The sequence below is a fragment of the Brachyhypopomus gauderio genome, chromosome 3, assembly GCF_052324685.1.
Source record: "Brachyhypopomus gauderio isolate BG-103 chromosome 3, BGAUD_0.2, whole genome shotgun sequence".
Lineage (NCBI taxonomy): Eukaryota > Metazoa > Chordata > Actinopteri > Gymnotiformes > Hypopomidae > Brachyhypopomus > Brachyhypopomus gauderio.
In genome coordinates this window covers 26,005,672-26,019,514 of record NC_135213.1, presented here as the reverse complement: position 1 = coordinate 26,019,514, position 13,843 = coordinate 26,005,672, and the positions used below count along the sequence as shown (strand labels likewise).

Sequence of the window (13,843 nt, the reverse complement as noted above, 5' to 3'; positions counted from 1 at the left end):
TAGCAGGGGTACGAGAAACAATGAGAGGTAATTACATCACCAAGAGAACGGGTATAGAGGGAAAAGAGGAGAGGACCTAGCACTGAGCCTTGAGAGATACCAGTAAGGATCCTGCAAGGAGCAGATGTAGACCCTCTCCATGTTACCTGGTAAGAACGCCTCTCTAGATAGGACTCAAACCACTTCCATGCAGAGCCCGCGATTCCCAGGTCAGCGAGGACAGATAGGAGGATCTTGTGGTTCACTGTGTCGAAAGCTGCAGAGAGGTCCAGAAGGATCAGAACCGATGACAGTTTGGATGCTCTTGCAGTCTGGAGCTTCTCAGTCACCGCTATGAGGGCCGTTTCTGTTGAGTGTGCTGGTTTGAAGCCTGACTGGTTGGAGTCCTGGAGCAGGTTCTGAGTGAGAAAGAGAGACAGTTGGTTGTATACTGCACGCTCAAGAATTTTTGATAGGTAAGAAAGGAGTGATACCGGTCGGTAGTTGCAGACATCCGAGCTGTCCAGGGTGGTCTTCTTCAGAATTGGGACCACTCTGGCAGTCTTGAATGCAGCTGGGACCTGGCCTGATGACAAGGAGCTGTTCATGATAAACGTGATGAAGGGTAATAGATCCATGGAGACTGTCTGGAAGAGTGTGTATGGAATGGGATCCAGTGGGCAGGTTGTTGGGTTGCTGGAGTAGCTGTAGGACCTCATCTGTGGAAAGAGGAGAAAAGCATGTTATGAATGGCAAGAGGATGAGTATTGGTGAAGGAAGTAGAGAAAGAGGAAAACGACTGACGTATTTTATTAACCTCCACAAAGAAGGTGACAAAATCCTCCGGGGTAAGTGAAGAGGGTGGTGGAGGAGAGGGGGGTTTGAGAAGAGAGGAAAAGATACTAAAGAGCCTGTGTGGATCTGATGCTGATGCTTCCAGTTTCTCCTTGTAGAAGGATGACTTGGCAGCAGTAACCTCTGTTGAGAACTTGTAGAGGAGATGATAGGAGTGTAGATCAGAGTCAAAGTCAAGCTGGGACTTCCTCCACTTCCTCTCTACCAATAAGAATGTTATGGTTTACAGTTCTACAGCAGCAATGTCTGCACTTAGATCAAGCAGTACTACAACTGCCAGCTTCCCAGAATTCGTATTTAAATTAATGTTATTTATATATTGATTAGAGCAGTCTCAGTACTATGAGTAGGAAATGCATACTGAAATTTGTTGACAGCCATTTGTAGATTTACTGTAGATTTCTTTACTGAACATTTATGTTCCACTTATGTGGTGGGTGTTTACCCCCTGCTTTGGCAGAGTTTCAGCTGATTTACTGAAGCTATACTCTTAAGCCTTTGGTTGCTTCTGAATATGTGCTTGTTTACAAAACGTTCAATTTGGTCTTGTAACGATTACAGATATATGTGTATTCTTCTCTGATGAGAAAGAAGGATCTATTTTCAAAAGTTATCAGAAGTTTTTCAGAACATTGCAATTGGGAAGGTTTGATGTTTTTAATGTGCTGTCCATGATGTTAAACATGGTGCTCTGTGTTCAGTACCGAACACATTGTGTTCAGTTCAGAACACATTGAACACACTGAACAGGCTGAGTATTGAATAGCTTTTGAGATATTGCAAATTTTGCAAATGACGTTTTCTCCTTTTTAAAGATTTGTCTGCAAACATTCAATATACCATAAAGCTTGATGCAAAACGACAGAGCAATCGGGCATTCTTTTTAGCAAAAAATCGCGATCTGTCTGGAAATATGACTGTTATCTTGGATGAGGTATGTAAAGATCATCACTTCTGGATAGAGGTGAGTGCCATGCTGGGTTTGTTCTGGCAGATCTTTTAAAACTTGAGTTTATGCAAATTCAGTGATTTAGTTAGGAACAGCTATTTAATTTCACCACCCACTTTTGGAAACACTTAGTTTGCATGTATACTCACTAGCGATCATTTTGGGCACACCTATCTCACAGATGCTTTATACAGGTGTACAGATTATAGATTGCAGCCCATCTGTGGTAAAAAAAAAAAACAATTCATCAGTGTCACGGTCACAGCTCCGGACCCTTCCCTGTGGGCGTGCCGTTACGTTGTCTGCGTGCTGTTATGTCCATATTAGTGCTTCCGTGGGTGTGGGTTGTCTGTGAGCGTGTTCGTAGTCGCACCTGTGCCTTGTCTCAAGATCACGAGGGTTTGTGTTAATCACCTATTTAATGTGCGTTCGCGCAGTGTCTTGTGCTCGTCTTTGTCTAAAGCTACGTGTCAGCGTGAGTGTGTGTGTGTGCTGCTTGCGCTCCGCACAGAGCTTACTTGTGTAGTTGTCAATAAACGTTATATGTTCACCGTAACCGTCTTGGTGCCTGCCTCCTACACCCGGACGTTACAGAAAGACGAGCCTAAGAACAAAGAGAGACATGCCAGGATACGCCACCCGTGCACCAAAGGGGAAGAGAAAGAGCCGGCGTCGCGAATCCCCCGTCACAGAGCAGGCTATGAAGCAGGACCCCTTGTGTGCGTACTTGCTGTGCGCGGCTCGAGAGACGGAGGATAGAGAGATGGCAGAAAGCCTCCGCCAATCCGCGGTGCGCATATGGAGGGAAAAGCACCCTCCCGCGTCCCTAGAGCTGCCACCCATGGCAGAGGGCAGCAGCGTATTGGAGGAGAGGAGAGCACCGCTCCTGGTCTTCCCCGAGGAGGAGGAGACCAGTAAGCCCCTAGTGGTGGGTGCAGGCGCCTTTGCCCTCACCCCTCCCGAATATGAGTTCGGGAGTGAGGACTCCGGAGAGGAGGAGAGTCCCCCCCTCTCCGTGTGTTCTGATGAGGAGAGTGAGGGCGAGGTCAGCTGCCCTTCCCCCACGTCAGCAGCTCCCCAGACGTCAGATGAGGAAGAGGAGACCAGCCCCACTCCACCGATCTATTCCGATGCCCACAAGCACCCGGAGAAGGCGGAGGATGATGTCAGCCCTCCCCCGTCCCTGTACTCTGAGTCCACAGTGTACTACGGAGAGGGGGAGAACGTCAGCCCCCCTCCGTCCCTGTACTCTGAGTCCACAGTGTACTACGGAGAGGGGGAGAACGTCAGTCCCCCTCCGTCCCTGTACGCCGAGTCGACAGGGTGTTACGAGGAGAGGGAGAGCACCGGTCCTTCCCCGTTTGTTTGCTTGGATCCTTCCGGGTTTAACAGTGGGAGTGACGTAGAGGACTGCACGTCGGCGGGCTCGGAGGAGACAGTGAAAAGGGAGAAGGGGTGTCCGCGAGGCGAAGAGGGCTCTCGTGCTCCATCAGTGGGGAGCAGGATGAGCTGGTCACACTGCCCGGCCTCGGGAGAGTCCATGTTCCTGGGGCGGAGTGAAGCGGAGGTGGAACCCATGGAGACCATGACAGAGAAAGCGTCGGTGATCCCGGGAGCACGAGAGGGATTCGGCGTGGTCAGTGGTCCGAGGTGGGGGTCCCGTGCGCCTTTGGGGATGTCACAGAAGCCCGCCGGCGCGGCGCCGAGTATCGGCTCCGGGGGCGCCCAAGAGGAAGTTCGAGGCTCCTCGGGGGAGACTCCCGGGCGAGAGGTCCAAGGGCGCACCGAGAGGTGCAACGCGCGCCGGAGGCGCAGCACCGAGGGCCGAAGGGACTCCGCCACCTGTACCGCCTGCTCCGTCCTTTCCGCCTGTCTTCCCAGGAGGGATAGCGCCACCGCTAGCGCTCTGGCAGGCAGCCCAACCGATAACGTGGCTGCCTGTCCCTGTATGATGTATGTCTATACCCCTGTGTTTCCCTAATCTCCTCTTCCCTCTTGTTCCCTTCGTGTTCAGTGTTCCAGTGTGTGTGATTGTGAACGTGCCCGTGTTTAATGTATTTTCCCCTGTCTTCCCAGGGAGGGTGTACTAGAGCTGTTTGCGGCGGTTCCCACCATCGGGGGAGACGGCTCTCGGAGGCTCGTGATCCCGGTGGCTCCGGGCCTGCCCGTCGGTGTAGGTTCGGGGCTTTCCAGCTGCGCAGGACGCTCCGGGAGTAGCGAGCCCCTGGTGGAGGGTTCTGTCACGGTCACAGCTCCGGACCCTTCCCTGTGGGCGTGCCGTTACGTTGTCTGCATGCTGTTATGTCCATATTAGTGCTTCCGTGGGTGTGGGTTGTCTGTGAGCGTGTTTGTAGTCGCACCTGTGCCTTGTCTCGAGATCACGAGGGTTTGTGTTAATCACCTATTTAATGTGCGTTCGCGCAGTGTCTTGTGCTCGTCTTTGTCTAAAGCTACGTGTCAGCGTGAGTGTGTGTGTGTGCTGCTTGCACTCCGCACAGAGCTTACTTGTGTAGTTGTCAACAAACGTTATATGTTCACCATAACCGTCTTGGTGCCTGCCTCCTACACCCGGACGTTACAATCAGATATAATCTACCCCATCATTGGTCAGTTTGTAATGAGAGCACGACAGCTGGCTGGATACTAATTATCGTTACAAGAAATCCCATATCCACTTTCATATTTTACATCTTCTATACATCAAATTAATCTGAAACTATAGTCAAAATGTCAGTGTTCAGTAAAATCTTGCAAATCAGATTGTTAGGATCAATAATGCTCCCATCTGTTGCTACTTAAGTCTACAATTTTTTGTTGTTTCCTGCCCCACAGGCCTGCCCTGAGGATGCTCTAAACCCACTGTCCAATGAGTTAACATTTACATTTGAGGGCCTCCCTACTAACACAATGGAAAACCTAAGGCCCATCCTACATCCAAGCATAAAGAACACTTCAGATCATAATGTAAGGAAAGACAGAGAGTGAGCCTTTAATCTAAAAGTAACAACAGCCACAGAAATACAGCAACAAAATACAAAATATAAGGAAGCCTGTTTTAATTTAACAAAATCCACCTTAGCTGCATTTATCTACAGTAGTTGCCATCTGAGTAGAATTATAATGAGAACTAAACTTAGTAGCAATGTCATTGACAGTGTAAACTAATTTCACAGCTGGACTTTGAAATAAACTGTGGAAACGATAACGTCTGCACTGACAATCTCAAACTCGATTTCAACTTCTCTGGGTATGGACTTTATTTGTAAAACACAATCATGTAATTATTTGTAAAACACAATCCCAGTAATATACTCATCAGAGGTCACAATGTGGTTACAGTTCATTTACTGTCTGAAGAAAATGTAATGCACCTCAATATTTATCTTTATATTGTTACTTTATTTATTATCTTAGTGTATTGACTTCATATAACTTTTTCCAGATCCTCAGATATACAAGTTGGAATCATGCAAGATTTGAATGTCATGGTGTTTGTGCAGAACAGAGGGGAAAACTCCTACAACAGTCACATAACTCTTTCCTACCCCTTTGGACTGTCATTCAGGAAATTCACCAGAAAACAGGCAAGACCAGTATCGACACACATTTTTTGCTCTACTAGCTTATGCTCTATGGGCCCAAAGTGTGCCAGGAAAACATCCCCCACACCATTACACCACCACCACCACCACCAACAACCTGAACTGTTGACACAAGGCAGGATGTATCCATGCTTTCATGTTGTTAACGCCAAATTCTACCATCTGAGACCAGGCAACATTTTTCCAATCTTCTATTGTCCAATTTTGGTGGGACTGTGCGAATTGCAGGCTCAGTTTCCTGTTTTTAGCTGACAGGAGTGGCACCCGGTGTGGTCTGCTGATGTAGCCCATCTGCCTCACGGTTCAACTTATTGTGCATTCAGAGATGCTCTTCTGCATGCCTCGGTTATTTGAGTTACTGTTGCCGTTCTGTCAGCTCCAACCAGTATGGTCATTCTGCTCTGACCTCTGGCATCAACAAGGCATTTGCACCCACAGAACTTCCGCTCATTGGATATTTTCTCTTTTTTGGATCATTCTCTGTAAACCCTAGACATGGTTGTGCATGAAAATCCCAGTAGATCAGCAGTTTCTGAAATAAGACCAGCCCATCTGGCAACAACCATGCCACGTTCAAAGTCACTTAAATCACCTTACTTCTCCATTCTGATGCTCTGTTTTAACTGCAGCAGATTGTATTGGCCACGTATACATGCCTAAATGCATTGCATTGCTGCCATGTGATTGGCTGATTTGACATTTGCATTAATAAATAAAGTGGCCTGTGAGTGTATATACAGGTTAGTACACATCATTTAGGGCATTTAGTAGATGCTCTTATTTTATCTTAACATACCGCTTGTTACAATAGGCCAGTCCCAGGGCTCAGGGGCGACGCCCATTGCCAGACACACCTCCACAATGACACTTCCCCGCTCAGCCATCCGCCTACTGACACACCTTCCTATTACTCATGCACCTGTTATTATTTTATCCCACCCTATAAACACCTAAAGGTCCCGCGATTCAGTGCTGTGTATTCCTTGAGCCTGTCCAGAAAGAGACAGCATAATCCACAACCTGAATGTGTTGTCTTTTGCTCCTCGAGCATGCCGAGTCAGTTTGGGACTGTATTGCAGGGCCTAGCGCCTTCTTTTCTGTTCTTTGGTGAGCTGTTTTGCATACTTCTCTGTTAACATGGACATTAAAGACTTAACAGCTGCAATCTCGCCTCCTGCTGCTTCTGCCTCGTCACAGTGCTCCATTTCATACTAACAGGAATTGTTGAATCATTGCTATGCAAATGTTTCCTTGGTTACTTTCAACATAATATTAAACCTAAAATAGCTATGCTTGATATTCTACATTGTTTACCTTCTTTTTTGTTTCCAAATGTGGCTAGCTTGTCCCTTTCCATTTTACATTACATTATGGGACAATAGTGTCCATCCAAACCATACTTAAACAACCATGCTTTTTGAGTATACTCACTTTTGACATTTTTAGCTATACTATATACTCTAAAACTAGTATTAATCAGTATTAATAATCAAACATTATTTGAGATGGTGAGGATGTTGCTGAGCCTCATTGTATTTATCATAGATGTTGTGGCTCTTTGTATTTGTCATACATGTTGCTGTGTGTAATGTGCTAGTGCTAGGAGGCAGACACACTCGTAGAGAGCAAGGTCTATCAAGAACTGGGCTGATATCCCTATTTGGGGTAACATTGCCCACACGAAGCACATGTGACCAACGCAGTATCTTAACTAACAGTAAAGCAATGATCACTGATCACTAGAGGGCGATCAGGAGAATCAAAGAAGACACAAACACAAAGGAAGGTACTCATAAATCCTAACAGATATATTTACAGGAAACAGAACACAAGCAGAGTACATTCTACACAGAACTACAAGCTGACAATATAAGTCAAGACTACTAACAACAACCTACATAAAAATATACCTACAAAAGGGAAGCACTAGCTGACAAACTGAGACATGACATATGAACACAGTACAGGGGACGGAAGAAAAAAAAAACTAAGGAAACCAAACTGAAGCCATTAGCATGCACTTGAGAGACAGCCAGAATGTACAAAAGCAAACTAGAATAACATTAATGTGTCATATGTAATCCGGTACCCACATCATGTTTTTGTGTTTGTCTTATTTGTAATTGTAGTTATTGAAGTGTGCTTTGTATCATTTTAAATATGTGTATATCATAAATAATGATAACAAATAATCCTTGTTTTACCTTCTGCCCAATAGGGCAGAGTGGAATGTACATCTTTGGACAGTGATCAAAAGGTTTCTCTGGGAACCACTACCTGTCACATCAGTAAACCCATCTTCAGGGAGAATGACTTGGTGAGTCAAAAACATTTGATCTGCAGTTATATAGTTAGTTGAAAAAAGGGGAATCGATCAAATGGGTCATTGAAAAATATATTCACATATTCAAATTTGTAAATTTTAAAATTTGTGCTGGTCTGTACTATTTAAGAAAACATTAGCTTTTTTTCAACACACACACACACACACACACACACACACACACACACACACACACACACACACACACACACACACACACACACACACGTTGCTTTACACAGCAACATCTGAGAGAGATGTTTATAATAAAAGTCCATAACAATTATGTTACACAACTGAATCTTACCTGCATTTCTCCTTCCTAATGAAGATTGTTTTCATGTTAGAAATGTTGTGTACAAGGTATTACACAACTGCAACAAAAATGTCTTAACTGCGGTCTATCTTTCATATAATTTAACTTGTATTGACATATATTCTTCCCAATCTCCAAGCAAGTCTATTGCTCTCTCTTTTCATTTATTTATTTACTTTTTATGTAGGCTTTGGGCAATTTATACAGTACGTCTGGTGTGGCCATTATGTAATATTAAACCAGTATTAAAGGACCTTAATGAAATGTTTTGAATTAATTTAAATGTGTTGCTTATCTGGTTTTCTTACATTTACCATATTACTTAGTGGTAACTATGGTGGTCAGTTATTTAGTTCAGGTGTATGGCCCAGTTTGACAGCAGCCTTTATGGCCATGAGGACACTTCTATGGGCTCATCCCATTAGCTTTATGGAATCAGAGTGTAAAATATCTAGAACTGACTCAACTGGGTCCAAGAAAACACTGGCAACAGTCTGGAGCATCTCTTTACTCAGAGGCAATAATTCATTGTTAAAGTCTATGGGACAAAGGGGAAGCCTTCAAATCAGCTTGGACTCATGTGGGTCCCATGTCTCTTCATCTACCTTCACTCTCAAGCTCCAATTTCACCACACAGAACACAATGCAAGAAATATAAGCAATGATTAGGAGCTGCTCTGAATGTAGCTTCAGTTTTATGTTGCTTGAAAGTTTTGGTGTTTTGAGTGCCACCTTGTCGTTAAAGCTTATTACATCACATCTTTTGTCTAGTTGTGATTTGTAATTTGATGTAGCCTACCACTTTTTTGCCTGCTTGAGTCAGTGAGCTCAGTGGTTTATAATTCTCTACTCAAAACAATTGACTGAATGAAATCAGATCAAGCTTCAAATTGCCTCTTTTCTAAGCAGACCCTAACAAAATTGTTAAAATTGTTAATAATCTTCTGCGTCCCCCTTCATCTCCTCTGGCCCCTACATCTGATCAATGTAATGCATTTCTTAGTTTTTTCACTAACAAAGTCTCAGTTATCTATCAGGATCTGCTGAAGGATCAATCACATAGTTCTTCTTTCTCCACTTCCTCCCAGATGACTGTCTCGCCCTCTGTCATTCTCCACTTTTTCTTTAGTTAACTCTGATCATATAATTAAATTCCTCGCCAGTTCTAAGTCTACTACCTGCATTCTTGATCCTATACCTACATCTCTGCTTAAACAGGGCGTCTCTTCTCTATCCTCCTCTATTTGTCATCTTGTAAATTTTTCTCTTGTTTCTGACCAAGTTCCATTAGATTTAAATACATCTGCCATCACTCCGGTTATCAAAAAACAGAATCTTGACAATACTGTTCTAAATAATTATTGCCCAATATCTAATCTACCATTTCTCTCAAAGATCCTCAAACATGTGGTGGCCTGGCAAGTACTTCTGTACATGTCTTCAAATAATCTCTTTCCAGTCTGGAGGCAACTCTTGTTTATGTGTTAAATTACCTTATTCTCTACTCTGATAATGGCTATGCTTCTCTTATTTTACTCCTCGATCTCACTGCTGCCTTTGATACAGTCAATTATGCAATACTGTTCTCACGGCTCCGTGATCTTGGTTTTTCTGGTACCGTTATTTCTTGGTTCACTTCATACCTTTCGGATAGACTTGGTCAGGGCTTGGTCCTAAGACCACTGCTCTTTACCATTTATATTCTGCCACTCGGTGAGTTGTTACGGCAGTATGGATTACAAATCCATCTCTATACTGATGACACTCAGCTTAATCTCAGCTTTAAAACTCATGCCCCTTCCCCACCCCCATTCATCACTAAATGTATCTTTGAACTCAACCTGTGGCTGCATGCTAATTTTCTTTTATTAAATGCCCATAAGACTGAGTTTCTTATCATTGGTACTAAGTCTGGGGCCCTTTCGCTTGCCAGTACATCGCTTACTGTTGCTGGTATGCCGGTCAATTCATCATCTTGGCGCTCTGTTTGATCCGACTCTTTCATTTGAACATCATATACGTTCACTCACTAAGTCAGCCTTCCTCCAACTCCGCAATATCTACCGCCTTCATTCATTTCTGTCTCCTACATCTGATGAAACCTTGGTTCATGCTCTCATCACTTCTAAACTAGATTACTGCAACTCTCTGTCATCTGACTCTGGTCCCTGAGTTGTTCCCAGATTCAAGTTGAGCACTATGGGTCGAGCACACTTTTAGTGTGGCGGCTCAGACCCTCTGGAACTCTCTTCCCCTCTCCCTCAGTCTCTTAACATCTCTTAACACTTTCAAGGCTCAACTAAAAACCCATCTATTTAATCGACATTTTCTCACAACTTATTATATTTCTGATCAAATGGGTTGCCTGCTTCACAGTAGCAATATGGCGTCAGACTCCAGTAGTGTTGTCACGATACTAAGAATTACAACTTCGATACGATACTTTAAAAAGTATTGAAATTCGATACGATTTTCGATACCAAAGTCAGATACTGTGCTCATTTCCGTTTTAAAGGCTTTTAATTTATTTTTTATAAACAAATGAATATTGTATTTTGTTTCACAAATGTCAAATAAATAAAAGGTGTAGTCCTTACCACATTAAAACAGAAAAATAAATAATTGCACATTAATATAAATTAACATAAATAATAGTAGTGCACTCTGGAATTCACATTTAGAAGTTAAAAAAGGCTAGTGCAAAAAGTGTATTTTAAGTATACTTTTTTTTTAATTAACACGAGCTGCGAACACACTGCGCTTGTTTTAGCTGCCATTTCAGCATTGCCAACTGTTCTGTGCATTACGGCACCTTGGGTGGGTCAAACGAAAGCGCATTTTATGTAAAAAGAATCGATTGGCTCCTTTGGTTGGTACAGCTTTAAAGCACCGTTTGCAGACCGGTTTTGATGTGTCCACGGGGTTGCCATGACTGTCTGAAATGTATGCAAATAATTCCATATTTCGCTTCGTGCATGTAGTTTTTTAACAAGCTGAGGATGGTCCGCAATATTGCTTGTATTATCAGCCATCGTACACGGTTTCTTCTTATTCTGCAGAGAGGAGGCAAGCGCTGCACTGCTGTACGCGCACACTGCCCCCGTGTGGCACTCTTTGGAAATACTGCTCTTAAATTAAAAAAAAAAAAAAAAAAACGCACTTAGTCCTATAGCACCGATACTAAGCAAACTGGGTATAGTACCGTTTTTAATGACGAAGTATCGCGATACTACTCTAGTATCGGTATACCGTGCAACACTAGACTCCAGATATCCATATTTTTTTTCCAGGCCATATTTGACATTACATATAGCATAAACAAAGACGATGATTTTGACCAGATGGTGACATTTACTGCAACAGCTGACAGGTATGTTCTAATATTCTACTGAATGATGCATTTCACATAATGAGTTGTATTTAAGTGGAACCTTTTCATATTTTGTTAAATGTTTTCAACCAATCACAGCACACTGTAGTTTTGGTCGTCAGTCTAGTGCTTTGTCTTTCCTTTGTCATAATTAATTCCCTGTGTGAATGAAAAGTCATGCCTGAAGTTGTACATAGACAACTCATGTAGCAGAATATATTGTATGGCATATATTTTTTCTCTTGCTCTTTAGTTTCAATACATACAACATTTTGGAAGCATTAAAATTATTAATTTTACAGTACAACTGTTCCAAAACATTGACCTGTCACATTCAGAATGTTTCCATTTAGAACATGAATCATCACAATCAACTGTTTCTGCATCTGTTGTAAAAAGAGTGATATCTACAATAAGCACTTTACCAAAATATACTAAACCTTACAGTGGCAATGACAAGCACTCTGAATACAGCGAGCTCTCCAAAAATAGAACGATAAATGTCAAATATGCCATCTATGTAGCAATGATAAGGTATGTTCTTTTTTCTTCTATGTTAGTTCTTTCATTAATTTTTCCTTTCTACAAATTTAGCCATTTCCAGTTCCCAAAATTGCCATGCCATTTCTGATGAAGGGTAAAAAATAACCCTCATTTCCTATTAAGCCTATGAAAACTGCATATGAAAACACAATATGAAAACACATAGTTAAATCTATTAACATTGTCCTACATCTCAATATACTCAGCATACTGAGAAAACATTTTTTGATCCTGTACACACTAACAAGTTCAACATTTAGGCATCTGTTCAAGTTTTAATAACAATATACTACTGATTTTATGTCAAGGCATGAGAATTCCAGCATACATATTAACTTCACTGCAGGCAAGAACAATCTTCAAAAAACAGTCACACAAATATTCAAGGTAAGAAGAAAAAAATGCTTTTGGCATTATTTGAAAAACAGTTAAGTTTTCATTCAGCAGAGAATGGGTTAAAATACCCCCTCCCCAACCCCCTTTGTGACAGATGGAGAATGACCTAAGGGACCTCAACCTCACTTTTTTTATCAGAGTCCCCATAAAAGTAGGAGATGAAGACATCTGGACCAATAAGAACTTGCAGGTACAGTATATGTAAAAACACACTGCAGTACAGGTAAACACAAGTACAGCAAATGTTATGACTAGTACTGTTTAACTTTACAAAAACAAGTTTTACTGGTACAAAGCATTATAAAGCAGACTGTTTCATAAATATCCAACTATCTTTAGGAGCAGTTGTGAACTTTTTTACCTCCTGTCTTGCCCTACATGTAACTACAGTAACTGGTAAAGCAATATTATTCCAGAAAATTAAACTCTGATCATTCTTTTCAATATAAAAGCTGCATGTTAACTGCAATAGGCTACTAATTATTTTCAGCATAATAAATGTATGTAATGACAGACTTAATATTTTGAGAAACTTCATACACAATACATTTTGTACATGATAAAAGTGCTATATTGGCAAGAGTTCCATTAGGCGTTAGTTGAAAATGTATATAATATCTGATTCATTGACTTAAAGAATGTTGGTATTGTAAATGAACAAGCAAACATGGAAATGCAGATATCAAGTTGAGGACAGATATATAATGGCACTTCTATCATAAAATGACATGGTCCATCCATGCTCACAGTTCTGGATAATCTTTATTTTATTAAATAATGAAAAAGAGCATTTTGACATGTAAAAAATAGTAATTCTCGAGTGAAATGTTCTCTTGGCACTCTGTCACTGGCAAAAGTGTGCCGCTATTAGACGTAAAAGCATTTGCAAGCTATTTGAATACGTTATGCATGTAACTTGAAAGGAGTATGGTTTGAGATTACCTTTTACAGGAAGTTTTGAGTGAAGTGTAGTCCCTGCTCACAAGACAACTTCCTTGAATTACCCCATTATAGATTATTTGTTTGTTTTTCTTAGATTGAAGGTTGCAGTTTTACCAGAGATGAGCAACCCATGAGCTTGGATTTTCTGACAGAATTACAAGGGCACCACAAGTTGGTGAGGAATTGCTAGGATTTTGTTTCATTACTCACAATTCATCAGTAATGCTGACAACTAATTCTAAAAACTATTCATATGTGGTCTTTGTTAAGGCTCTTCTGATCACTAATAACTCTGTTTTAGAATTGCTCCGTGGCTAAGTGCAGACTGTTTACTTGTAACACAAATATCCTGAGAAGAGCTTCAAAATTCTACACTATCTCTGGGAATGTGAGCTCAGGGTGGATCAAACAGGTACATTTCTATGAAAATATATAATTCTATATAAGTAATACTGCCCATTTTCCACTGTAAAACCAGACAGTTCTAAGTACAGATAGTAGCCATTCCGATCACATTTCCACTTGAACACCAATTGTGGCAGTGAGAAACCATCACGGCCACAAATAT

The 13,843-nt window shown here is 41.9% G+C and overlaps 1 protein-coding gene across 2 annotated transcripts in view; it reads left to right on the top strand.

The window, feature by feature from the left end:
- LOC143510880 (integrin alpha-X-like) overlaps positions 1-13,843 on the top strand; it is a 39,307-nt gene that overhangs the window by 17,222 nt on the left and 8,242 nt on the right. For both annotated transcript variants that reach the window (XM_077000727.1, XM_077000728.1), the window contains 11 exons: positions 1,650-1,798; positions 4,616-4,747; positions 4,957-5,030; positions 5,226-5,367; positions 7,604-7,702; positions 11,315-11,394; positions 11,842-11,928; positions 12,246-12,324; positions 12,428-12,523; positions 13,370-13,450; positions 13,577-13,687. In XM_077000727.1, coding sequence (XP_076856842.1) covers positions 1,650-1,798; positions 4,616-4,747; positions 4,957-5,030; positions 5,226-5,367; positions 7,604-7,702; positions 11,315-11,394; positions 11,842-11,928; positions 12,246-12,324; positions 12,428-12,523; positions 13,370-13,450; positions 13,577-13,687 — 1,130 coding nt within the window. The remainder of the gene's footprint in view (positions 1-1,649; positions 1,799-4,615; positions 4,748-4,956; positions 5,031-5,225; positions 5,368-7,603; positions 7,703-11,314; positions 11,395-11,841; positions 11,929-12,245; positions 12,325-12,427; positions 12,524-13,369; positions 13,451-13,576; positions 13,688-13,843) is intronic.